Below are 26,447 nucleotides of genomic sequence, written 5' to 3' on the forward strand. Positions count from 1 at the left end.
CAGGTCACATCCTCCTTCAACCGCCGCCACCAGTATAGGCCCTGGGGGGTCTACATTCCTATGCTGCATCTGGAATGTTTATCAAGCTTATCAATGTCCAGCTCGACGTCCTCGGCCGGGGCCTGAACGCCAAAGGACTTAATGTTTATTTTGTCAAATTCTTTTAATAATCACTTTCTTTCTCTGTCTGAATCTCTCCGGATTGAAATGAAATGTCATCAGACTTGTATTCACTCAAGGACACTTTACAGCGAAATCAGTAATTCCCATTCACGCACACATTCACATATCGATGACGACAAGCTACTGGATCACAGCCACAGCCCCAGGGCAACATGTGGCTACACTCGGTGTATCAACCTGGCGACCCACATGTTGCAGGACAAGCTCCTTGGTTATGGGGTCAAGAAACAGAACAAGATCCAGCCCGCTCTTTCCATGTCAAGAGGTTATGATAAATGATTTCTGCACCTGAGTGCTTGAGTGTAGGTGGGCAGCAGTTCATCCAAGCATGTGGTACTGGGTTTCTCCTGCCATCGGCTCACTGAAGCAACAGCTGTGGTCGTGTGTGTGGGAGCCTCTGTGCATCTTTGATAGCTTCAGGTTCCAAAAGGTGTTAAACAGGTGCAACTCAGCCAAGGGAGAATGAGCTACAGTGGTATTCATACTCGCACCGAAAACATGGGGCCACTGTGCGTGTGTCAATGACTGAATGTTGTGTATGGTGCTTTGGAATCTTCCAAACAAGATAAAGCACCATACAAAGTACACACTTGTTACCTGTTACCATGGTTCTCACTACTTAATGGAGATAAAGACACAGAATCAAAAGGAATCTGTTATTCTTGGACTTGCCTCTCCTTCTTCAGCGCCCCTCAGTACACCAATTACAAATAGTTTTAACACAGCTGGCCTGTGTCATTTCTCTGGAAGGCTATAAAAAACCTTATTTAACCAAGCTGGTATACACTTGACTTGTTCCTTTAGAAAAATCACTAAGACACATTTTTTTAAATCAGAAGAATACCAAAAGTCTTTTCTTACAGTCAAATTTGAAATGAATATCCTGATTTTTATGTTTCCTTCTGTTCCCTCTTGAGAACTGAGGTGCACAAACAGCAAGAGGCGATGACGACACCACAGAGTTAACTTTCATTAGATTTTGCTCTTGGATGTCTTGTATTTAAAGCCATCATACAAGGAGATCTTGTGACCAGGCCGTTTAAAACTAACTACTTGCCTTGGAGGAGAATCAGAGGTTTTTAAATTGCTGCATTTCATCTGAGCACCTTGGTTGGACTTATGCTTTATATTTTATTGAAATAATTAAGTTTTTTGTTGTTGTTGTTGCTGTTTATTATTTTTAACTGTTTATTATTTTTAACACAATGCACTCAGTGAGTTGTTGCATCAATTGACTGAATCATTTTACTTTCTTTAACAGAAAAATGTCTAATAACAGCTCTGTTGCTGTTGTCTCTTTCCAGCAACAGATAAGCTTCCGTGTTTTGCTTGTTCAGATTTTGGTGGTTATTTTTCTGTGCATCAACATGTTGCTCATTGTGACGTTTTTCAAAAAGGAGTGCTTCTACACCAGCGCTCGGTATATTTTGTTTGCTGTGATGTTGATGTCAGACAGTTTTGTACTTGTACTTTCTAATCTTATGGTGGTTGTGAACTTTCTTCAATTCACCATACAGGTCTGGTTGTGTACCGTCATTTCCATTGTCACGCTGCTCTATGTTATGGCCACACCTGTGACTCTGACAGCTATGACCCTGGAGCGTTACGTGGCCATTTGCCTGCCACTGCGGCACGCGGAGCTCTGCTCCACACGCAGGTCAATACACTGCATCCTCGTCATTCACGGCATCAGCTCGGTTCCCTGTTTACTGATTCTCTTTATATTTTGTGCAACAGCTTCTTTTGAACTCTACCAACAAAAGGGGTTGTGTTCAATTGAGATGTTCCTTTTGCAACCGTGGCAGCGCCACTTTAGGTCTGCTATAAGTCAGTTTTACTTTTTGATCATGTGCATAATCTTAGTTTTCTGCTATATTCAGATTGTCAAAGTGGCCAAAGCTGCATCTGGAGAGAATAAACAGTCGACACAGAGAGGAATGAGAACGGTGATTCTTCACGCCTTCCAGCTGCTGCTCTGCCTCATCCAGCTGTGGAGCCCGTTCACTGAAGCTGCTGCTCTTAAAGTTGATGTTAATTTGTTCATGGACATCCGATACTGTAACTACTTATTATTCAGTGTGGCACCAAGATGTCTGAGTCCTCTAATTTATGGGCTCAGGGATGAAATATTTTTTCTTGCACTTAAAAACAATATTTGCCTCAGATTTGATAAAAAAAACACATTCTAAGTGGTACTAACGATAATGAATACAAAGTGTGAAAGTAAGCACAGAAGGTCATTTTTACTCTATTAATATTTAAAGAAGCATTCCTTGTAAAAATTATGTTTAACACAAATGTGAATTTTTTTTTAAAGATTTGTTGTAACTTCTAATAATGTTTTACGTTGTAGTTTTTTTTTTTCAAATGCCCAAAATTTCTCTTGCTTCTTGTTAAAAGAAAAACATTGTAGGGAAATATGACTGAGAATGTACTGTAATCTCTTTGTATAAAAAAACTGTATATTTCTTAATCTTGGTAAACTTCGACACAAATCTTGCAGATTAAAGTCATAATGATAAGGTTCTCTCTGTCTTTTCTTTAAGTTTTGACTTCTGTAATATGATTAGCAGAAGTAATATGACGATGCAAAGATTTCAACCATCATCATCATCAAATAAATAAATACATTTGCCACAACAGATTTTTTTTAGACTTTTTAAAATACCTTTTTAATTTTTCAACATAACAAATACGATAAACACAATAGAAAAAAACATTTTTGCTACAGTAAAACATCAGCTTTTGTTGTTCTCTTTCTCCATACTCATTGATGGTTTAATCGTGGAAACGAAACAAATCAAATAAATAACTCAACAAGTGTTACAGTAGATAATACTCCTAAAATTGCTATTTATCTATTTCCATCTGGAAATTGTCTTGTAAATAGAAATATATACAATCTATACAATGCTACAAACTCCAAATGAAGTTAAAGTGAAGAGAAAACAAATGTTTAATAGATGAACGTTTCAGAAGAAAATGAATTGCACTTTGACATGGTTTCTGCTGTGGTTGACTCAGTCCTCCCGTAGATAAGCTTCATGCACCTCATGCTCCTCGCTGCCCTCTAGAAAAGCTGAATATTCGGCCATTCTCTGGATCTCCTCCACTTTGGTCTCGGCCAGCTTCTTATCGGCCTCTGATGACAGTTTCCGTGCCTCCTCCACTTGCGACTGGGCCACCTGAATATTTGTTTGGACCAGGATGGACGCCTGATGGGCTCCTGCATAATTAGAGACCCAAACATGCACATCATTTTCTGAACAACATGGAAAGGGTAAAAAATAAATATTTGAGTACACTGCTCTAATTTCCCTCACCTGAGGAGTATGCTGCCTCAGCTGCCATTTTAGAGAGGTTGACAGCATTAATCCAGGTCGAGTCATAATGCTTACATTCATTCAGTCTCTCAGCAGCCTGTCAGGACACATACAAGAAATAATCAGTATTACAAATCCAAGTTTTTGCAAGAAACAAAAATGTTAGAAGTGTATTGAGATCTTTTTCAAACACCGTTTCTCAGGCCTACCTCTGAACGCCAGCCACTGATCGCCCGCCGGAGGGACTCCTCCTCTGACGGACTCATCTTGCCCAGCGATGCGAGATATCTCTTTTGGAAAATGATGCGTGAGTGCACAGCCTTTTGAAAAAGAACAAACAAATTTAACATTCCTGTGACAAATTAAGTGCAACAATTTTGACATTTTATGCAAATGCAGATGAACATGTACCTTGGAGTAGTCTGTCAGCGCATCGGTGAGAGCCAGGGTGGCCTGAGAGAGGAAGGAACTGGAGCTGTCTGTCAGCACTGAGGCAGCTCTCCTGATCAGAGAGTTATGGGAAAGATCCTCAACCTGCTGCAAAAAAGAAAAGAACATTTGTTTTCATGTTTTTCTTCACGTATGGTATGAATAGTTTTTTTTATTTTTACAGTTTTTACATGAGTCTTTGACTTACCCAAAGCCCATGGCCGACACTTAATGAGGCCAGGCTGATGTGAGTCGGGTTTGTCATCTCTCCAGGTTTCTGAACTCCAGACCTCCTCTTCTCTGAAGTTCTGCAGAGGAAAAAGATACAAGAAACATTTAGAGATCTAAAGTTATAAACAACAAATAAGAACTTAAATTGCTACCGTTTCCTGTTTACAAAGTAACTTACCTGAGGTAGAGGATGCAGGCTGCACCTCTCCTTTGCAACAGGGAAACCTCTTGGTTTCGTACCAGTCCTCCTGCAGCACGTTTTGCACATACTGAACACTGACGAACGGCTTGCATCTTGAAGAGTTTTAGCTTAGCTGCTCTATCTGACTGTTTTTAAGATTTGTTTAGCGATAAGTGCTGATTTTCTGTCTTCAAAAAAGTTAAAGAAAGTCCTGCTCACTTATTGATGGCTTGTCTTTGTAGAATGAAGAAAATAATCCAGAAAGTTTAGAGTCTGTTGAGTGAGTGCTGACAGTTCCACCCTTAGGATATTTATAAAACCTCGGCCCCTGTTGATTACGTAAATGGTATTGATCTGTTGACGTTGCTTGCAAATGTACGTATTTGGCTTTATCTAAAGTCCTACTGATACGTGCAGGACAAAGAGGCGGGTAGTGACAGTTTGGACAACACTTTCCCTGCACGTTGCACTTTATTATCTGTGCACCTCTTGTTGTTGCACATGTGTTTAACGGTATGCTAGTGTTGGCAAAAAATATTTGATCAAAACTTTAAAAGTAATTTAATTGTGTTGTCGTAACTCTCCCTTCATTCTGACGTTCAATAGAAAAAGAATGTGCTGATTTTTTCAAGTAATTAAGTAGAATTAAAAGACCTCATTGGGAAAACAGGAAAAAATAATGAATAAAATATATTTCAAAATATGTAAAAAAAATATGGTTTTCTTTGGACTGTAGCAAGTGTTTTGGTAGGCTCAGGACATGGGCAATTAGACAGGATGATGTAGTAGTATAAGAATATCAACATTACACAGGTATCTCAATTTGACAAAAATATGACTTAGACAATTATGTAATGAGGTTATCTGTCCTCAGACTGCTCTGATCATGGTGGGTAAAGAACATTCTGTTATTTGTGTCCAAATAACACAAAAGGCTGTAGAAAATATGCAGAATAATGACATTAACTGTTAGATGTTGAGGTCTCGTGATCATAGTTCTAATGAAATGACTGGGTTAAACACACTCCCACTCTTAAACACAGTCACACTTAAACACACACACACTCACACTCGCAATGTGTAAAAATATATTTCTATTTCCATCCCTACGAAAGATTCTTTGACATTTTTTAAGATCAACGATCAAATACAAATCTGCCAGCTATGAGGGCTATGTTGTATTAAAGCAGGAGGGAATGGAAGAATCCAGCAGGGAATGGAAAATAACAAGCCTGGTTACCGGGGAGTTTGAAGACTGACAAGATGCAGATGGTTGACTACAAACAGGATGCAGCAAATATCTAAGAGAAATACATCCAGAAATACAAGAAATAGAACACCTGAATAAACCAGAAAACTTAATACAAAGGCAAGAACAGATATGGCAAGAGCTTCAAGATGATACTAACTGCTGAATATGGCAAGACTTGTAGAGCAATAATGACTGCAGGAACTGAGTGGAATATGGAAGAACTTAATAAAGTAAACAAACAAGAAAATTATCTAAATCAAACACAGAAGAAAAGCAAATGCAAAAACCTCAGAATCGCAACAAAGACCAAATCAGATATTTTGTCCTTACATATCTGAAGTACACTCTTTTTATCCTTGGGTTTGCCATAAAGAGTTGATGACAGAAATCCAATGATGAACTCAGCAATCAGTTCATTCTCATAGAATTAATTCCTGTTTATAAAGAAAAGCCTAGTTTTAATATTTGGCTAAAATGCCTTATTTGAATATGTTGATCAAAACGTTAATTGTCATTATTTTAGCTGTACGATATATAATATGGACATAGATAAGAGAAATTACAACCTCTGTTAAGTCCGGGGTTTTAAAATGATCAGAGCTTTACGGTTTCTAAGTTTAGAATAAAATAAAATGTTTTTAACATCTGAGCTCATATTTACAATGGTTTACTTCACATATTCCATCCTATTACTAATAAATAAAGTGGACAAAAGATGTTTTAATTTGCTAATCTACTTTATTTTTGCCATTAGTCTAATAAAGTGTAGTCTCCTACAGATAAATAAATAAATAAATGTAAATAAATAAATAAATAAATAAATAAATAAATAAATAAATAAATAAATAAATAAATAAATTTATTTATTTATTTATTTATTTATTTATTTATTTATTTATTTATTTATTTATTTATTTATTTATTAAGGCAATATGCATGTCAACCCACTGGTCTGGTCTGACTTTGTCAAATCCACTTTTTTCTACATCTAACTAAGAACAGTCTGTTTTGTTTCCTTTTTCTGTGTCATTTAATGTTTAACAGAGATCGCTGTTTTCTGGCTTCCAACCAAAAGTAGGCATGTTTTTCCATTCGGAGGTCAAACGGAGAAAGTTTGCTTTGGAAGGGTTACCGTCCAATCCCTTTTCACTGACGCAGAATGGACGTAAAGAGCTGACGAAACCCAACGAGCTACACTCTGCCTGTTTACCAAACGGTAAACCTTCAGCTTGAACAACTGAGCCCAAGTGATTCATGTTAATCAGTTCAAACCTTACGACTCAAGATTTACTCTTAAATTGTGGGGAATTTACCGAACCATTGTGCTTGCTCTCTATCTACTTCGGATCTTTCTTGGCTGATTGAATCACTTTCTTTCAACCCTGGAACCCTGAGCTCTGATCACTGACCTCAGCGTAATTGTGCAAGAGAGTGACACTAGAAAATGGTCAAAAGAGACCTGTTTTTGTCACATCAGTGTTTTTCAGAATGTTATATAACTTTTCGACTCCCGTCCAGAGGCAACCAGGTCCAAGCTCAACAGGGATGGAGTCAAGACTCGTCAAGACTCGTTCCCCCACGTCACAGCAGCAACAAAACAAGACAGAGGCAAAACCCAGCGTATAAACAGAACTGAAAAGCTGAAAAAAATTATCGTTGCCTTCTCTATGTACTCAAGATTTTTTGATCAGTCCAGACCAAGAAGGGGTATTCTGTCCCCTCCAGTCAATGTCTCCACTCCTCCATTGCTGTCTTCATGTTCATAGTTTCTTTCTGAACAGGACAGCATTCTGGAAAGAAAAGCAAAGGAGTGAAGGCTGTTGTTCTTCACAGCTCGCTGAGATTCATCGCCAAAAATAAACTGGCAGTGAGGATGTGGTAGTGTGAGGTCAGAGACAGATGTGAACAGGTCTTATTGACAACCCAGGCCTTACATTGTTTGATGCAGAGGAGCTGTAATGAGCTAAAGCCGCAAATGAGCTTTTTGTAAAAATTTGCAAAATCAAGGAACCCTTGCAGCTGCTTATGGCTAGAGGTTGTGGGCCACTCGGTCATAGCACTAACTTTAACTGGAGCCATCTTTACCTCACCCTCAGAAATGATAAAACTAAGGAAGGAAACTGTGGATACATGAACATCACCCTTTTCATTCTTGCCAAGGAGTCATTGGAACACTTACCTGTCCTGTCTGTTCACCAGAGAAGAAAATCATCATCAAGATAAACATCTTCAGAAAATCTCGAAAGACATCATTTACTAGGGCCTGAAAAAAAGCAAGTGCAGTCATTTCTAAATACTCATAATGACCACTAGGTATTAAAAGCAATCTTTCACTCATCTCCTTATACTCTCACTAGATGGTAAGCAAGTCCAGCTTTGTGAACATTTTAGCACCATGCAGCAGTTCAAGAGCTGTAGAGAAAAGAAAGAAGTAGGTCCCTGTTCTTTACTGTGAAGTCATCAAGGTCCTGATAGTCAATGCATGTGCAAATTGTCTTATATTTTTTCTCCACAAGTGAAAATCAGCACCAGCAGGAGATGAAGATGGTCGAATGATGAATAATCGTTCATTGCCACCTAACAGAGAATTTATTTTTTCCCTGGGTGGTGAAGTACCAGGCAGAAGATGGATGGTGAAATCTGAAGGGCGATGATGCAGCAATACAGTGGCTTTAGACTTGTTGAAGACCTCACAGAGATTGAGACACTACTCCAGGTACTCTGGAGAGGTCAGGGCAATTCACTTGGTCATTGGTAGCTTCCTTAGAAAAATTAATTGTATCTGAAGGGTCAGAAGCTGAGAAACCACTTTTTCTTTTTACAATCCATACTCCATGAGAGAATCCGTTCAGATGTCCAATCCATCTGGAAGTTGTTCTTGGAAAACCAGAAAAACCTGTGTACTCTGATCACTTATGTTGATTTAATTTACGTTCAGCTTGTTGTACGTCTGCGGGTGAAGATGAAGAGTGTCAAACTAACGTTCACCCATTTTGTCTAATGAGCCCAAGACCAAGACAGAGACCAAGAAAAAGATCAAGAAAAAACTGATCGAATCAGTTTTTGTCTCAAGACTGGTATCCAGCCATTCAGCCCTGTAGCTCATACCTTAGTCACAATTTTTACTGGAGATCATCGTATATTCTATGTTACATGAATGAATTTTGTTCAGGCTACCAATCTGAGATGAAAAGAGTAAACTAATTACTGAGATACAGGCTACTACAGAAACAAGCAAACAAAAGTCCTGTAAATGCAGGCAGAGAAATCAGAGGCCGAAGCTACATAAAGTTTTGAGGTGGCGCTCAGCTCAATACAAACACAAGCAGGGCCAGAGTACAACAAGGCTGGGTCCTGCACTGCAGAAAGGCCTTATGTTTTGTCAAATTGCAGCATTCTTCCTGCTAGCAGTCTTCCCTGATCAACAAAAATGTGTTTTATCATTGAGACAGTTCCAGTGAGGACTGTTTGTCATGGTGCTGGTTTGCTGTGTGTCAGTCCTTTCACAGTTTTGAATCAGGTGAAAGACTATCTGCAGTCCAAAATGAGATTTGGACTGCAGATAGTCCAAATCTCATTTGGATGGAATTTAAATTTCCATCCGTGCACAATTTCTCAATCAAAAGCCTATTAAGTTTTTTTCTTAAAATGTACTTTTTCTTTTCACTTGAGAAACTCTGTATTTCAGCCTAATGGTATCAATTTGAAAGACAATGTAAAAAGGTTTTTTTTCTTCTTTTAACAAGATTGAGACAAACATTAAGAACTCTTGTTTTTTCTTCTGTTCCCTCTTGAGAACAACTGAGGTGCACAAACAGCAAGAGGCGATGACGACACCACAGAGTTAACTTTCATTAGATTTTGCTCTTGGATGTCTTGTATTTAAAAGCCATCATACAAGGAGATCTTTGTGACCAGGCTGTTTAAAACTACTTGCCTTTGAGCAGAATCCGAGGTTTTTAAATTGCTGCATTTCATCTGAGCATTTTGGTTGGACTTTGATTTTGTATTTTTTTTTAAAGGAATACTGTTTTTTGTAGTAATATTTAAACATAATGCAAACATTAGTTGCTGCATCATTTGATTGAGTCTCTATTTCTTTAAAAGGAAAATGTCTAATAACAGCTCTGTTGCTGTTGGATCTTTCCAGCAACAGATAAGCTTCCGTCTTTTACTCATTCAGATTTTGGTGGTTATTTTTCTGTGCATCAACATGTTGCTCATTGTGACGTTTTTCAAAAAGGAGTGCTTCCACACCAGCGCTCGGTATATTTTGTTTGCTGTGATGTTGATGTCGGACAGTTTTGTGCTAATCCTATCTAATGTATTGGTAATTTTAAGCATTCTTCAGTTCACCATACAGGTCTGGTTGTGTACCGTCATTTCCATTGTCACGCTGCTCTATGTTATGGCCACACCTGTGACTCTGACAGCGATGACCCTGGAGCGTTACGTGGCCATTTGCCTGCCACTGCGGCACGCGGAGCTCTGCTCCACACGTAGGTCAATGCACTGCATCCTTGTCATTCACAGCATCAGCTCCGTTCCCTCCATGTTGAATCTCTCCATCTTCTTTGCAACGGCGTCGTTGGGCCTTTACGAAACAAGGGCGTTGTGTTCAGTGGAGATGTTCATTTTGCAACCGTGGCAGCGCCACTTTAGGTCTGCTATAAGTCAACTTTACTTTTTCATCATGTGCATCATCATAGTTTTCTGCTATGTTCAGATTGTCAAAGTGGCCAAAGCTGCATCTGGAGACAATAAACAGTCGACACAGAGAGGAATGAGAACGGTGATTCTTCACACCTTCCAGCTGCTGCTCTGCCTCATCCTTCTATGGAGCCCGTTCACTGAAGCTGCTGCGCTTAAAGTTGATGTTAATTTATTTTTGAATATCCGATACTTTAACTACATAGTATTTAGTCTCGCACCGAGATGTCTGAGTCCTCTGATTTATGGGCTCAGGGATGAAATGTTTTTTCTTGCACTTAAAAATTATATTTGCTTCTGTTTTTGTAAAAGATTCACAGTCTGAGTTAAATTACATATAAGTACAGAAATTCCTGAATGATATTATTATTCAATAATATCTCTTTGGTTTTGCTATTATTTTATGCATGAATTGTTCTAAATTTATAAGAAATTAACTAGTTAAAACTTTTAAATTATACTTACATTTCTAAATCTTTTCTCCCATTGAGTTGCTTGCATGTATCTAAAATAAGTGAATTGTTTTCCAATCAGTTCAGTTCTACATTTTTAAATACAATGACAGTGCAGCTATTTACAATTATCCCAACATAACTGGTTATTCTGTGTAAAAATGAAAGTGTGTTCATGATGTAATTATTCAATGATGCTTCTATATTCCCTGACCTGCCAATATGAGACTCACAGTATAACTCCGAGAAAAGAAATACGGTTTTAAGAGCAAAAACATTTTGAAATGAAAAAGTTTTGAGTAAAACTTTCCACAAATGTAGGAAAATCAAAATGATTACTTTTGCTGCTAAAATAAGAAACAATAATTACCTCTGGCTTCATTTTAAATGGACTTAAATTGTAAGAACAGTATGAATGGGAATTTACTACAAACTACACTAAAACTGTATATTTCTTAATCTTGGTAAACCTTGACACATGTCTTGCAGAGTCGAGCCATAATAAAGTTAATTCTCTTTTTTTTCTTTTTTATAATTGTGACATCTGTAATATAATTAAATTTTTTACAGGGACCAAAATAAACTCATAATCAAAAGCTTTTCAATCCAACAGTCTGTTTTTGTTTTGTGACCAGCTCATTAGCTCAGTGATGTCTCAGTCTTTGCTTTGTCACCAAGATCAAATCATCACACCTTTGGGGAAATGTGAAAGGCATCGCATAGCTCAAAAAAGAAAAATCAGCACAAAACAGTTTCTATACTTTTTACAATATCTTTTTATTTTTTCAACCTGACAAATGTGATAAACATAATAGCAAAAACAGTCCTGCTACAGTAAAACATCAGTTTTTGTTGTTCTCTTTCTCCATGCTCATTGATGATTTAATTGTGGAAGTGGCACAAATCAAATAAATAACATAAGTGAGCTCTGCTCCACACGCAGGTCAATACACTGCATCCTCGTCATTCACGGCATCAGCTCGGTTCCCTGTTTACTGATTCTCTCTATATTCTGTGCAACAGCTTCTTTTGAACTCTACCAACAAAAGGGGTTGTGTTCAATTGAGATGTTCCTTTTGCAACCGTGGCAGCGCCACTTTAGGTCTGCTATAAGTCAGTTTTACTTTTTGATCATGTGCATAATCTTAATTTTCTGCTATATTCAGATTGTCAAAGTGGCCAAAGCTGCATCTGGAGAGAATAAACAGTCGACACAGAGAGGAATGAGAACGGTGATTCTTCACGCCTTCCAGCTGCTGCTCTGCCTCATCCAGCTGTGGAGCCCGTTCACTGAAGCTGCTGCTCTTAAAGTTGATGTTAATTTGTTCATGGACATCCGATACTGTAACTACTTATTATTCAGTGTGGCACCGAGATGTTTGAGTCCTCTAATTTATGGGCTCAGGGATGAAATATTTTTTCTTGCACTTAAAAACAATATTTGCCTCAGATTTGATAAAAAAAACACATTCTAAGTGGTACTAACGATAATGAATACAAAGTGTGAAAGTAAGCACAGAAGGTCATTTTTACTCTATTAATATTTAAAGAAGCATTCCTTGTAAAAATTATGTTTAACACAAATGTGAATTTTTTTTTTAAAGATTTGTTGTAACTTCTAATAATGTTTTACGTTGTTGTTGTTTCTTTTCAAATGCCCAAAATTTCTCTTGCTTCTTGTTAAAAGGAAAACATTGTAGGGAAATATGACTGAGAATGTACTGTAATATCTTTGTACAAAAAAAAACTGTATATTTCTTAATCTTGGTAAACCTCTACACAAATCTTGCAGATTAAAGTCACAATGATAAGGTTCACTTTGTCTTTTCTTTAAGTTTTGACTTCTGTAATATGATTAGCAGAAGTAATATGACGATGCAAAGATCTCAACCATAATCATCATCAAATAAATAAATAAATTTGCCACAACAGATTTTTTTAGACTTTTAAAATACCTTTTTAATTTTTCAACATAACAAATACGATAAACACAATAGAAAAAAAAACATTTTTGCTACAGTAAAACATCAGCTTTTGTTGTTCTCTTTCTCCATACTCATTGATGGTTTAATCGTGGAAACGAAACAAATCAAATAAATAACTCAACAAGTGTTACAGTAGATAATACTCCTAAAATTGCTATTTATCTATTTCAATCTGGAAATTGTCTTGTAAATAGAAATATATACAATCTATACAATGCTACAAACTCCAAATGAAGTTAAAGTGAAGAGAAAACAAATGTTTAATAGATGAACGTTTCAGAAGAAAATGAATTGCACTTTGACATGGTTTCTGCTGTGGTTGACTCAGTCCTCCCGTAGATAAGCTTCATGCACCTCATGCTCCTCGCTGCCCTCTAGAAAAGCTGAATATTCGGCCATTCTCTGGATCTCCTCCACTTTGGTCTCGGCCAGCTTCTTATCTGCCTCTGATGACAGTTTCCGTGCCTCCTCCACTTGCGACTGGGCCACCTGAATATTTGTTTGGACCAGGATGGACACCTGATGGGCTCCTGCATAATTAGAGACCCAAACATGCACATCATTTTCTGAACAACATGGAAAGGGTAAAAAATAAATGTTAAATATTTGAGTATACTGCTCTAATTTCCCTCACCTGAGGAGTATGCTGCCTCAGCTGCCATTTTAGAGAGGTTGACAGCATTAATCCAGGTCGAGTCATAATGCTTACATTCATTCAGTCTCTCAGCAGCCTGTCAGGACACATACAAGAAATAATCAGTATTACAAATCCAAGTTTTTGCAAGAAACAAAAATGTTAGAAGTGTATTGAGATCTTTTTCAAACACCGTTTCTCAGGCCTACCTCTGAACGCCAGCCACTGATCGCCCGCCGGAGGGACTCCTCCTCTGACGGACTCATCTTGCCCAGCGATGCGAGATATCTCTTTTGGAAAATGATGCGTGAGTGCACAGCCTTTTGAAAAAGAACAAACTAATTTAACATTCCTGTGACAAATATAGTGCAACAATTTTGACATTTTATGCAAATGCAGATGAACATGTACCTTGGAGTAGTCTGTCAGCGCATCGGTGAGAGCCAGGGTGGCCTGAGAGAGGAAGGAACTGGAGCTGTCTGTCAGCACTGAGGCAGCTCTCCTGATCAGAGAGTTATGGGAAAGATCCTCAACCTGCTGCAAAAAAGAAAAGAACATTTGTTTTCATATTTTTCTTCATGTACGGTATGAATAGTTTTTTTATTTTTACAGTTTTTACATGAGTCTTTGACTTACCCAAAGCCCATGGCCGACACTTAATGAGGCCAGGCTGATGTGAGTCGGGTTTGTCATCTCTCCAGGTTTCTGAACTCCAGACCTCCTCTTCTCTGAAGTTCTGCAGAGGAAAAAGATACAAGAAACATTTAGAGATCTAAAGTTATAAACAACAAATAAGAACTTAAATTGCTACCGTTTCCTGTTTACAAAGTAACTTACCTGAGGTAGCGGATGCAGGCTGCACCTCTCCTTTGCAACAGGGAAACCTCTTGGTTTCGTACCAGTCCTCCTGCAGCACGTTTTGCACATACTGAACACTGACGAACGGCTTGCATCTTGAAGAGTTTTAGCTTAGCTGCTCTATCTGACTGTTTTTAAGATTTGTTTAGCGATAAGTGCTGATTTTCTGTCTTCAAAAAAGTTAAAGAAAGTCCTGCTCACTTATTGATGGCTTGTCTTTGTAGAATGAAGAAAATAATCCAGAAAGTTTAGAGTCTGTTGAGTGAGTGCTGACAGTTCCACCCTTAGGATATTTATAAAACCTCGGCCCCTGTTGATTACGTAAATGGTATTGATCTGTTGACGTTGCTTGCAAATGTACGTATTTGGCTTTATCTAAAGTCCTACTGATACGTGCAGGACAAAGAGGTGGGTAGTGACAGTTTGGACAACACTTTCCCTGCACTTTGCACTTTATTATCTGTGCACGTCTTGTTGCACATTTCTGGAGGTTGGATCCCTGCTGGAGTTTAGATCAGGCCTAAAAAATCCAGCATTACCAAGCCCAAGCTTGTAGATGATATGTTTGATGAAAATATAACCCAAGTAATTATGCCTTGCATAAAGTCCCTTTTAGAACATGGCCTTCATCTATCAGCATGTATTCAATCCCTTCAGCAACTGGCCTTCATCTACCAGAAATATATAGTTTCACACAGAAGTTCCAAATGTGTATAGAAACAAGAGTAATATTAGCAACAACAGTAATTATAATATACTGTACAAAATTATAAAATAAAAATAGTGCACAGTTACAATACTAGACATAATCATGAGTCAAGAGATCCCAGCTGAGTAGGATAACTTTTATAAAATGTATATAATGTGCTTACCCAGACATGGCAAAATGAAAGTACAATCTCAGTGTCAAGTCACAGGTTCCAACATGATCTAATCTTTAGTTTCTATGTTTCAAATCAAACCTTTTACATTTAAACCTAATCTCAGGTAACCTTGCTGCAAAGTAAAAGAAAAGGTGTTTTCTAAGCGCCACTCATTGCTCATTGAATTGCAAATTTAATTCAAGTGAGAAAAAAAAATACCACTGGGAATAAGTCCACCAAGTGACCTTTAAAGGCATTGCTGAATGTCGTGAAATTAACTTTTTTGTTTGTCTTTTTTCTGTACCATTTAATTGTATAACCAAGAATCCTGTTGATTTGAAGAGCGTAAATTTTGTCTCCCAGCCAAATATAGTTAAGTTGTTTCATTCAAAGTTCAGATGGAGAAAGTTTGCTTTGGACAGATTCCAGTCCAACCCCTGTCCATCCCTTTTTCACTGACGCAGAATGGACGTAAATAGCTGACGAAACTCAGCACTCTCTAAACTCTGCTTGTTTACCAAACGGGTCAAGTCTTTGGGTGAGAACAAAAGATTTATGTTAATCAGTTGGAATCTTACGACTCAAGATTTACTCTTCAACTGTGAGGGATTTACTAAACTATCTACTTTGGATCTTTCTTGGCTGTTTGAATCACCTTCTTTCAACCCTGGAATCCTGAGCTCTGATCATTGACCTTGATGTAGCTGTGCAATGCACCAAATATAGCACTTTTTTTTGACACTTCAGTGCTTTTTGAAATGTTCCAGAGACCAGGGTGCACTCTCAAACTTTAATGTTTCAGTCACATTTTTGACCAAATGTCATATGTTGTGCTATGCTACGCGGATGAAGTTTGGTCAGCCTACAGCTGTTGAGGTTAACTCTCCAGCACCCCCTACAAGGACTCCAAAAACGGTGGGCAATCTGAACTGTTGTTTGGTGCAGAAGCACAAACAGTCAGAACCTTTACCCCACTCGTAGGCAGAGGGAGGCTACCCTATCACTCACCAGAGTGAACCCCATTGTACAGGCGCCAAGATGGGATGCAGCAAGTATGCCCACTCCTGCAAGGCATCTCTCACCAGGGACAACTCCAGAGTGAAAGAGAATCCAACTCCTCAAGGAGACTGGTTCCAGAACCAGAGAAAATGCGCTGAGCCTATTTTTAATCGGAACCTCTCAATCTCACACATTAGCTTAGGCTCCTTCCCCACCAGAGAGGTGGCATTCCATGTCCCAAGAACCAGCTTCTAGCCAAGGATCAGATCGCCAAAATCCCCACCCTTAGCCACCACCCATCTCACACTGCACCCAACCCATGAGAAGGTGGACCCACATCTCCTCTTTGGGCTGTGCCAGGCTGGACTCCGTGGGTGAAAGTCTGGCCGCCTGCGCTCGCCAATGTGCCCCACCTCCTTACCTAGCTCCAGAGTGGGGCCCGATGACTCGCTTCCAGGCAAGGGAACACTGTTTTCAATGATTGTGTGCATCATAAGAGGTCTTTGGCCTACACTTTGTCTGGTTCCACACCATGTCTGCCTTAGGTAGCATAGCTCCTCGGGTCACTGGGACACTCAAACCCCTCCACCATGATAAGGTGGCAGCCCATGAAGGGAGTGTGTGGATTTACTCTTGATATTTCTTTTGTGTGCATCAGTTGTGATTTTCAATATTTGAAGAAAATCCTCAACTTTTCTGTTGCTTTATTCTTAAAATAAGATATTCATCAGTCTCTTGTTACTTTATCAGATATCACACAAAAAGGTTTATGGCTATTGAGCATGCATTCCTTTCTGAAGGTAATGTGTAAGGTTTTCAAACAAGAATATCATAGTCACGTGGCGATGGGCGTGTGTCTTCAGAGAAATCAAGTCCAAGCCTACATAATGGAACATGACCTAAACATTTCAGTTAAGACGGAGATTTATCCTGAAATGTTTCTCCACAAAGACACCATGAGAAGTAGAAAACTGTAAGCTCTTCAGCCTGAGTAAGGAATTGGTAGGTGAGTGAAGTACGGTCAATAGTAAAATGTCAAGCATTTTAATAGATTGTATTTTGTATTTTTACATTCTTTTTGTGTAAACTGAAACTTACTCTTTTGTTACTGTTTTTCAGAAACAGGAACTCTTTGTTCAGAGGAGCAAAATGCAGAATCGGACTGAACTTTCTGTCAATGAAACGTCCCCAAAAAGCTTCTCTGTGATCGTCAAGGTGTGTGTGGTGATCCCGTTGTTCTGCGTCTTCCTGTACTTCATCGCTGTCATGCTGCAGATCTTTGCCTCTCATAAACAGTTTTTGGACACTTCCCGTTACATTCTGTTTGCACACATGCTAATCAATGACACCCTCCAGATCCTATCTTCTGTGCTACTCTTCCTCTGTGTGATGAGTCAGGTCAAGTTACCTCTTCTGTTCTGTGTCCCGATGCTCTTTGTATCTACTGGTACCTTTCAGAACACCACTTTGATCCTGGCTGCCATGTCACTGGAGCGTTATGTTTCCATTTTCTACCCTCTGCAGCGCCCGAACTCCTGGCGCTCAGACCGTATCTGGATCATTATTCTGCCTCTGTGGATCATCAGCTTCACATTCCCCGCTATTGAGTTTTCCATTGGGAAGCATAGTCCCAATGTAGATGTCCTCTCTACAAACATGCTTTGCAAAAATACTGTTATTAACTCATCGCCAATCCAGGGACTGTATCGGCTGGCTGTGTATGTACTTTTCTTTGCAGTGGTGGGTGTTATCATCCTCTTCACCTATATTAGGATCGTGATGGAAACCAGGAAGATGCGGCAGGACAGAGCTTCAGTGAGCAAAGCCATGCACACCGTGCTGCTGCACGGCTTCCAGCTGCTGCTGTGCTTGCTGGCTTTTACTCTGCCCATCTCTGAAACTCTCATTGGGCTCCACACAAACTGGCCAGCTGAGGATGTCACCTTTTTTAATTATTTCTGCTTCATTCTGATGCCTCGCTTTCTCAGCCCGCTAATTTATGGCTTCAGGGATCAGAATCTGAGAAAGCACATTGGGAACAGTTTCCTCTGCTGCTCAAAGAAAGACAAACCCTTTTTCAAATAGTGACTTGGATTTAATCTTGATAATGTGCTATATTCCTATACAATACTGGTTGGTGCAGGTCCTAAAGCTGGACAGATGCAACTCAAAGATGTTTTTTCAGAGGTACTGATACCCATAAGACCCAAGGACCACATTCTCCACTGTGCACTGGGGTGGGAAGCATCTTAAAATGTTGACAGTGTTGATGTTTTATAGTGATATCATTCAGTAATAATAATAAAAAAAAACACTGGCAAAGATCATTTAACAAGATTCAGACCACAAACACTTCTAAACAGCTTTTAACCAGGTTTTTGACATTTTTACAGCGTTAGGTACAGCTATCAGTTAATAAGATGTTTCCCCAAAGTCATAAAATATACATGGATTTTTCAACTCTGAAACTGATGTATAATCGTATAAGAAGCAAAGAAAAATAAGTGATGCATCTGTGCAGAAATATAGATCTGAAATAAAAATGTAATTTGCAAAGATATTACAATTTTTCTGCTTTTGCAAATTGTCAACATGTTCTGTTCCTCCACCATTGAATATTGTCATATTGCCACCTTCTTAAAGCAATGGCCTAAGTCCTTTTTTGACAAGTGATTTTTTTGTTGTTGTTGCCTACATCGTCTTTTAGTAATGACGATTACTAGGGACGTGACAATTTCTTTAATTTATAAATGACAAGAACTAAAATATAAAATCTGCAGATGGAGACCTTATGAGGAAATTATTTCAAATATGAAATTTGTTCAAAATATCAGTAAATATGTTTTTTTTATTTCACCAAACATTAAAAATTCTGATTTCCAATTTGCCCTCAAATGCAGCACTAGTCTTCTTTTGCTCTTGACATTAGGAAAGTCTGCTAAATAACTATTTAAATGCTTTCATTGTGTGGAAAACATACTGTAAATTTATTGTGTTATGTTTATGAAGTAAAATCCTATTGCGATGTTGCTGTCCCATCACTGTATTTCAATAGATATACTGTAAAAATGTTCTTCAGAAGTTGCTTAATGCTTCCTACTCCTTTTCAAACAGAAAGGTTGTGGTAAACGAATAATTTTGCTCTTGGTTATGTATGCACATATTTTTCTCTGCTTGTACGTATTGCTTGTTCAACTGTTTTTAAAAACCTGTTTGAAATAGTTTAAATTTGTGCTTGAAGAAAGCCAAACATCATCTACATGACTTACATACAAGTGGAACGCTACCAAAATAGAGTAACTGGTGAAATGTTCATTAAAAAGTGTATAAAGTTTATAAAGAGGTAAAACTGAGCTTTTTTATTTTAGAAAAAGTCTGGTTGAAGCATGGTAGTGGTGCAGGGATAAAGCGCAAGACCCATGTATAATGGCATTAGTCCTCAACGTGGCTGTTATAGGTTCAAGTCCTGGCCTGTTGACCTTTGCCATACGTCTTCCTCTCTCCAACAAATAACCCACTTTCTTGTCTGACTACTGTTATATTAAAGCTGGAAAAAAACTTTAAAAAGACTTTAAAAATAAAAATAAAATTGGTTTAGAGCTCAAAGGTATGCTTGTTGCTGTTACACTGAAGCTTACTGAACTAAGGTAGTGCAAATAATATGCTTTTCAAAGCTTGCATGCTTTAGGTTAGGAGTGTTCACATGTAGTCCCCAGTAGTCTGTGTCCCCAAGAATATGTGCCAGATGTACATGGTGACCTGGCTGATCATCACAGCAGACAACAAGAACTGTTTATTACCAAGTCCCTGCAGAATTCAACCAATAATTCAGACAATTACCTGGATTGGAGCAGAGACACATATAAGATATGAGATGCACACTATACAGGGCTGAGGTTCAACATCCCTACTGTTGAAACTATCTCGAATCTCAGTGATTCAAAGGATTCGTACACCTTTGTTCTGTTTTTTTCTTGAATTGTCTGATATTTTTAAATTTCAAGAAAAGCTTCTGCTAACTCTCATTAGGACTTCAGACCTACACTGTTTTCTTTTTTTTTTTTTTTTCCTTTTTTTTAAAGGATTTTTGTGGCTCTAGTGGTCTTTATTTGACAGTGAATCAACACTAAACTGGGTTGAGAGACAGAGGGGGAACACATGCGGTAAACGTCAACAGGTTGGGACTCGAGCCCACGAACACAGAGTACTGAGGCCTGCGTACACGGGCTGTGCGCTTTACCCCTGTGCCACCTTATTTACGGACACACCAGAGCAGGGATCAGTTTGTTCACAATTCCTGGATAAACTCCTTCCACCATCGCCACCATTGCCCAAAAATGTTCCTACACCATCTTCGAGTAGCTTTACTCCTCACTGTAAAAAGATTTGGAACATCAAGCAGTGATGCTGTGATTTATTTATTATGTGAATCAGTTCCCATCGCTAACATTTAAAGAAAATCCAATATTTTATAGTCCTGGTTTTAAAATAAGCAAGGTATTAATCTACTTGTACTTTATCAGATATCGCATAAATCCCATTAAAACCCATTGAGGTTTGTGGTTGAAAAAAAAAAATCTGAGCTTTGTTGTATATATATATATATATATATATATACCTGGGAATACCACAAGCAAATGGCAACCTCGATGAGGTCACAAGGAAAGGAGCCACAGCCAAATACCTCCAACGAATAAGGCAAGTCCTGAGAAGCCAGCTCAATGGCAAGAACAAGATCCGTGCAATAAACAGCTATGCCTTACCAGTAATCAGATACCCTGCCGGAATAATTAGCTGGCCAATGGAAGAGATGAAGGCCATGGATGTTAAGACTAGGAAGCTACTAACCATGCATGGAGGGTTCCACCCCAAATCCAGCACCCTGGTACACGAGCCGTAAGGAAGGAGGCAGAGGACTAGTGAGTGTGAGAGCCACTGTCCAGGATGAAACATCCAAGATCCATAAATACATCAAGGACAAAGCCTCAACGGACGATGTGCTCAGCGAATGTCTCAGGCAATGGGGAACAGAAGACAAGGTGCTGGAAGTACCATCATGGGAGGACAAGCCCCTACATGGGATGTACCACCGACAAATAACTGAAGTGGCTGATGTCAGGAAAACCTACCAATGGCTGGAGAAAGCTGGACTCAAGGACAGCACAGAGGCTCTCATCCTGGCCGCCCAGGAACAGGCCCTAAACACCAGAGCAATAGAGGCTCAGATCTACCACACCAGAAGAGTGTAGGTTGTGCAAGGAGGCCCCTGAGACAGTCCAGCACATAATAGCAGGGTGCAAGATGCTGGCAGGGAAATCGTACATGGAACGACATAACCAAGTGGCGGGCATAGTGTACAGGAACATCTGTGCAGAATATGGACTGGAAGCCCCGAGATCAAAGTGGGGAACACCCCCAAAAGTGGTGGAGAATGACCGAGCTAAGATCCTGTGGGACTTCCAGATCCAGACAGACAAGATGGTAATGGCGAACCAACCGGACATTGTGGTGGTGGATAAAGAACAGAGGAAAGCCGTTGTGGTGGATGTAGCAATACCAAGTGACTACAACATCAGGAAAAAGGAGCATGAGAAATTGGAGAAGTACCAGGGCCTCAGGGAGGAACTGGAAAAGACCTGGAAGGTGAAGACCACAGTGGTGCCTGTGGTCATCGGGGCCCTCGGGGCAGTCACCCCCAAACTGGAGCAGTGGCTCAAACAGATCCCAGGAACAACATCAGACATCTCAGTCCAGAAATGTGCAGTTCTAGGCACAGCCAAGATACTGCGCAGAACCCTCAAGCTCCCAGGCCTCTGGTAGAGGACCCGAGCTCAGAGGATGAAACAGACCACCCGCGGAGGGTGAGAAGGGAATTTTTATATATATATATATATATATATATATATATATATATATATATATATATATATATATATATATATATATATATATAATGGATATCTATACTTGCATCACAAAGTATTTAGATAAATTTCCTTTCAGAATGTAAAGTGTAGGGTTGTCTTACCAAGATATTTGCAAAGAAGATAACTTCTTCCTAGTTTTATCAGCTGGATGGAAAGTTTCACTTTTGTATCTTTTGTGAAACTTTGTTGTGACCTCTTCTCTCCTCTGAAATCTGTTGCTAATTAGAATCACAACACTTGGCGATGGTGGTGTGTCTCTAGAGGAATCAGGTCCAAGCCTACATAGTGGAAAATGACTTGAACATCTGAGTTAAGGAGGTGATAGATGAAACACATCTCTACAAAGACGTCATGTGAAGCAGAACAGTCTGAGCTCCTCTGGCTGATAAACGGATTGATAGGTGAGTGAAGGATGATCAATGGGGAAAATGTTGCGCATATGTATTCTTTAATTCTTTTTGTGTAAACTGAAATTTACTGTGTTTTTCTGAAATAGGAATTATCTGTTCAGAGCAGCAAAATGCAGAATCGGACTGAACTTTCTGTCAATGAAACGTCCCCAAAAAGCTTCTCTGTGATCGTCAAGGTGTGTGTGGTGATCCCGTTGTTCTGCGTCTTCCTGTACTTCATCGCTGTCATGCTGCAGATCTTTGCCTCTCATAAACAGTTTTTGGACACTTCCCGTTACATCCTGTTTGCACACATGCTGATCAATGACACCCTCCAGATCCTATCTTCTGTGCTACTCTTCCTCTGTGTGATGAGTCAGGTCAAGTTACCTTTTCTGTTCTGTGTCCCGATGCTCTTTGTATCTACTGGTACCTTTCAGAACACCACTTTGATTCTGGCTGCCATGTCACTGGAACGTTATGTTTCCATTTTCTACCCTCTGCAGTGCCCATCCTCCTGGCGCTCAGACCGTATCTGGATCATTATTCTGCCTCTGTGGATCATCAGCTTCACATTCCCCATTATTGAGTTTTCCATCGGGAAGCATACTCTCACTGTAGATGTCCTCTCTACCAACATCCTTTGCAAACCTGCTGTTATTAACTCGTCACCCATCCAGGGACTATATCGGTTCGTTGTGAATGTACTTTTCTTTGCAGTGGTAAGTGTTATCATCCTCTTCACTTATGTGAGGATCGTGATGGAAACCAGGAAGATGCGGCAGCACAGAGCTTCAGTGAGCAAAGCCATGCACACCGTGCTGCTGCACGGCTTCCAGCTGCTGCTGTGCTTGCTGGCTTTTACTCAGCCAATTGCTGAAACTCTCATTGGGCTCCATACAAACTGGCCAGCTGAGGATGTCGCTTTTTTTAATTATTTCTGCTTCATCCTGATACCTCGCTTTCTCAGTCCGCTAATTTATGGCTTCAGGGATCAGAGTCTGAAAAAGCACATTGAAAACAGGTTTCTCTGCTGGTCAAAGAGAGATAAGCCCTTCTTCAAATAGTGACTAAGATTTTAATCAGTTATGAACTGAGTTTAAAAATATGTTTCAGTCCTGTACAAACACAATATGTGCAGATCCTTAAGCGAAACAGCTGTTAACCAAGTCTATTTTGAAACAGTAGACTTGTTATTGTAAATGATAGTAACATCATTACAGAAGTTTTACAGTTAATTATGGAAAATTTTGTTACTTCCAAATGATATTTTTCATCATTTTGTAACCAGGGAGTCTTTCGGTACAAGTACCTAATGGTTCACATTCTCTACTGTGCTCTTACACTTAGGTGGGAGGTATGTCAAAAATATATACATATTTTAATAACAATATCATCTGAAGTAACGTAAAAACACTGCCTTAATAGAAAAAACATCATATAATTAACAACGTTCCTACACCATCTTCGAGTAGCAAAATCTTCTGACAAGTTTTTTGCTAATTTTGCACACTTTAATGATGTATAGTCAAGAGTTAACAATAACAAGTTTACTTGTTTGCAGAATTAGTCTTTTTGTAATTGTAAGAAAATCTAATAAGTTACAACGCAAAAGTTTTCATTGTGTGGAAAAGTCTTATAAATTAACTGTGTGATGCTATTAAAATGAAATCTTCCTGTGTTGCTGAACCCTCTCTGCACTTCCTATATAAATATTTTTTATAAGTTAATATTTCCTACTCATTTTCAAACAAAAGTGGTAAACAAATTATTTTGTTCTTGGTCATGTATGCACATGTTTTTCTCTGTCCTACTTTTCTGTTCAATTGTTTTTTAAAACCTGTTTGAAATAAATACATTTTCTTGAAGAAAGCCCGACCTCTCCTTTATGACTTAGAGAAAATTAATTTGTGAAATGTTAATTATAAAGCAAAACTAAGGTTAATCTGAGCTTTGTTGTAGAAATAAATTGTATTTGTGTTTAGAGTTCAAAAGAATGCTTGCCTTGGCAGAGTCCAACTCTCACCAGAAATGAGTTTGACTAACTGCCGGCAATGTGGACCAAACTCTGACACTGGACTTAACAGCAAAAGGATCTGTACCCCCAACCAAACTCTCAGGCTGCATGGCTAGCTCCTGGGGTCCAGGCTACTCATCCCCTGAACTCCACAATGTTCTTCAGTATCCAAGGCGGTCGAGGACAACCCGCCTCAGTCCCCTGTGCCAGTAAGTGGGTACCCTGCACCCAAGCTCCTCCATGGGTTTCCTTCCTGAGCCCCCACGTGGGTTTAAGACATGCCCCAATCTTAAGGGGAGAATTTTAAGGACCTTCAGCAGCTGCTGATCCCCAAGCTCCAAGCTCCTCTGACGTCGGCAGTCAAACTCCAAGCTCCTCTGCTTGGCCCCTAGATTGAAGCTCTCCAGCTGCCACAGTGCTGCGGGCAACAAGCACCACTGGCCGAAAGGCCGGCATCCTTATCCATTTCGTGCGTTCCACCGTCTACCAGCACCTTTTTGAACACCACTTTGATTCTGGCTGCCATGTCACTAGAGCGTTATGTTGCTATTTTCTACCCTCTGCAGCGCACGGCCTCCTGGCGCTCAGACCGTATCTGGATCATTACTCTGCCTCTGTGAATCATCAGCTTCACATTCCCCGTTATTGAGTTTTCCATCTTCTATCTATCTTACTGATCTAACTCAGCAGCTAGAATGCCCCAAAGTCCTCTATTACCAAGTAATTTTCAAAGAACATTTTACAAGACCATGCTGTTATGCAATAATCCCGATCTGAAAGTGTTTGCTAAGCAAAAACACCATTTCATCACCGATCAATACGGCGACTCCCCTTGTAGCTGGACAAGAGCCAGCTGCAACTGTTTCCTAAAAGCATAGCTGACCTTCCAGTCAGTGAAATTCTGGAGTCTGGAAAAGAAAACCATTGTTGTGGTCTACAAAATAAACAATGAAAATATTAAACAATCAACCAACCAATGTTGATCAAATGGCTAAAAGTCACCAAATCAGCCAAGAAAACTTAGAATAAATTATTAATCAATTAAGCTCCTCCTCCAGTTATCCTCCCCACAACTTTTGTAACGGTGTAACTAACCAACCACCTGAAACCTGAAAGCTAGAACCCGCTCCTAGCAAATTTTGAAAAAAATCCAGCAAAATGGGCAGAGCCAAGAGACACAGCTGAGTGTGGGGATGAGCAAGGGGGAGAGTGGCACTGTGATCAGAACAAAAGAAGCAATGTCGTCAACTTATCCACTTTGTCGCTGTATTTATCAATTTTTCAGACTCGTCTAGCCACTTTTTATTTTCAAAAACAACTAGTAAATCTAGCAACCCTTTTTCTGTGTTGTTGGATACTTATATTGAGAACAATCTGCTGCAATCTGTCTGTCTGCTACCATTAGCTTCTCCCACTTCCTCAGCATTGCAGGGAGTCTCACACAGTCAACTATTCAACTACTGTTGAAGGCACTGCGGAGCCATAGTCAGAGAAGAACAGACCCATTCCTCTCAATGCCCTCACTGTAAATAAATCAAACATTTGTAAAGCTCAGTAACGCATTCAATCTCTGTTCGTCAGCCGGCACGGCAACACTTGCTACTCCAACTCCTGGCTTGCCACCAGATGGGCAGTGGCAGAAAGAGGTAGGGAGGGAGCGATGTGCTGTTATACCCAAAGTAACAAAAGTTGTACCAAGCCGTACCATTGCAAACAATGGTAAAATTCAACTGCCTAAAAACCGCTTGACCGAAGGTCAGTAGTGAGATGATTTTAACTGCTGCACAGCTAGGATTGTATTGCATCTGACCTGATTAAATTGTAAACTCGTTCCTCTCATCAGGTGTTGTCAACCCAGACTGCATCAACAGCAATTATCACATCACTGATCAGAAAGAACAATTTGGACAAGTCACTACTGCAGAATTACAGGCCAATGTCCAACCTTACATTCATCAGCAAAACTATTGAAGCAGCTGTGATTCAATAGGTAATTGCTTTCTTAGCAATGATT

The 26,447-nt window shown here is 39.4% G+C and overlaps 4 protein-coding genes and 3 pseudogenes across 4 annotated transcripts; 5 read left to right on the plus strand and 2 right to left on the minus strand.

Annotated features, from left to right (window-relative positions):
• Positions 1 to 1,403: 1,403 nt before the first annotated feature.
• Positions 1,404 to 2,444, plus strand: LOC145554694 (odorant receptor 131-2 pseudogene; annotated as a pseudogene).
• Positions 2,445 to 3,121: 677 nt separating this feature from the next.
• Positions 3,122 to 4,633, minus strand: LOC145554695 (diablo IAP-binding mitochondrial protein-like). Its single transcript, XM_081614939.1, has 6 exons — positions 4,345 to 4,633; positions 4,144 to 4,243; positions 3,918 to 4,043; positions 3,716 to 3,826; positions 3,507 to 3,603; positions 3,122 to 3,409 (listed from the first exon to the last, which is right to left on the minus strand). The coding sequence occupies exons 1-6, from the start codon at positions 4,458 to 4,460 to the stop codon at positions 3,204 to 3,206; spliced, it is 756 nt and encodes a 251-aa protein (XP_081471065.1). The 5' UTR covers positions 4,461 to 4,633; the 3' UTR covers positions 3,122 to 3,203.
• Positions 4,634 to 9,687: 5,054 nt separating this feature from the next.
• LOC103474132 (odorant receptor 131-2 pseudogene) lies at positions 9,688 to 10,634 on the plus strand (annotated as a pseudogene).
• Positions 10,635 to 10,936: 302 nt separating this feature from the next.
• On the plus strand, positions 10,937 to 12,269 carry LOC145554614 (odorant receptor 131-2 pseudogene; annotated as a pseudogene).
• Positions 12,270 to 12,988: 719 nt separating this feature from the next.
• Positions 12,989 to 14,511, minus strand: LOC103461430 (diablo IAP-binding mitochondrial protein-like). The gene is made up of 6 exons (XM_008403729.2): positions 14,218 to 14,511; positions 14,017 to 14,116; positions 13,792 to 13,917; positions 13,590 to 13,700; positions 13,381 to 13,477; positions 12,989 to 13,276 (listed from the first exon to the last, which is right to left on the minus strand). The coding sequence occupies exons 1-6, from the start codon at positions 14,331 to 14,333 to the stop codon at positions 13,071 to 13,073; spliced, it is 756 nt and encodes a 251-aa protein (XP_008401951.2). The 5' UTR covers positions 14,334 to 14,511; the 3' UTR covers positions 12,989 to 13,070.
• Positions 14,512 to 16,946: 2,435 nt separating this feature from the next.
• On the plus strand, positions 16,947 to 18,185 carry LOC103474186 (odorant receptor 131-2-like). The gene has a single exon (XM_081615073.1). It carries the CDS (start codon positions 17,250 to 17,252, stop codon positions 18,183 to 18,185), a length of 936 nt encoding a protein of 311 aa, XP_081471199.1. The 5' UTR covers positions 16,947 to 17,249.
• Positions 18,186 to 22,258: 4,073 nt separating this feature from the next.
• LOC103474133 (odorant receptor 131-2-like) lies at positions 22,259 to 24,287 on the plus strand. Its single transcript, XM_081614840.1, has one exon. It carries the CDS (start codon positions 22,548 to 22,550, stop codon positions 23,481 to 23,483), a length of 936 nt encoding a protein of 311 aa, XP_081470966.1. The 5' UTR covers positions 22,259 to 22,547; the 3' UTR covers positions 23,484 to 24,287.
• The last annotated feature ends 2,160 nt before the right edge of the window (positions 24,288 to 26,447 follow it).

This window comes from Poecilia reticulata, chromosome 13 (genome assembly GCF_904066995.2).
Source record: "Poecilia reticulata chromosome 13, P_reticulata-male-v2, whole genome shotgun sequence".
In the NCBI taxonomy this organism is placed as follows: domain Eukaryota; kingdom Metazoa; phylum Chordata; class Actinopteri; order Cyprinodontiformes; family Poeciliidae; genus Poecilia; species Poecilia reticulata.

Excerpts from the sequence above, each read along its gene's own strand:
- LOC145554695 (XM_081614939.1), bottom strand. The coding sequence starts at position 4,460 with ATGCAAGCCGTTCGTCAGTGTTCAGTATGTGCAAAACGTGCTGCAGGA. Across the intron at positions 3,827-3,917 it reads CGCTGACAGACTACTCCAAG|GCTGTGCACTCACGCATCAT; the intron begins GTACATGTTCAT and ends CTTTTTCAAAAG. Across the intron at positions 3,604-3,715 it reads TCAGTGGCTGGCGTTCAGAG|GCTGCTGAGAGACTGAATGA; the intron begins GTAGGCCTGAGA and ends GTGTCCTGACAG.
- LOC103461430 (XM_008403729.2), bottom strand. The coding sequence starts at position 14,333 with ATGCAAGCCGTTCGTCAGTGTTCAGTATGTGCAAAACGTGCTGCAGGA. Across the intron at positions 13,478-13,589 it reads TCAGTGGCTGGCGTTCAGAG|GCTGCTGAGAGACTGAATGA; the intron begins GTAGGCCTGAGA and ends GTGTCCTGACAG. Across the intron at positions 13,277-13,380 it reads TGAGGCAGCATACTCCTCAG|GAGCCCATCAGGTGTCCATC; the intron begins GTGAGGGAAATT and ends CTAATTATGCAG.
- LOC103474186 (XM_081615073.1), top strand. The coding sequence starts at position 17,250 with ATGCAGAATCGGACTGAACTTTCTGTCAATGAAACGTCCCCAAAAAGC.
- LOC103474133 (XM_081614840.1), top strand. The coding sequence starts at position 22,548 with ATGCAGAATCGGACTGAACTTTCTGTCAATGAAACGTCCCCAAAAAGC.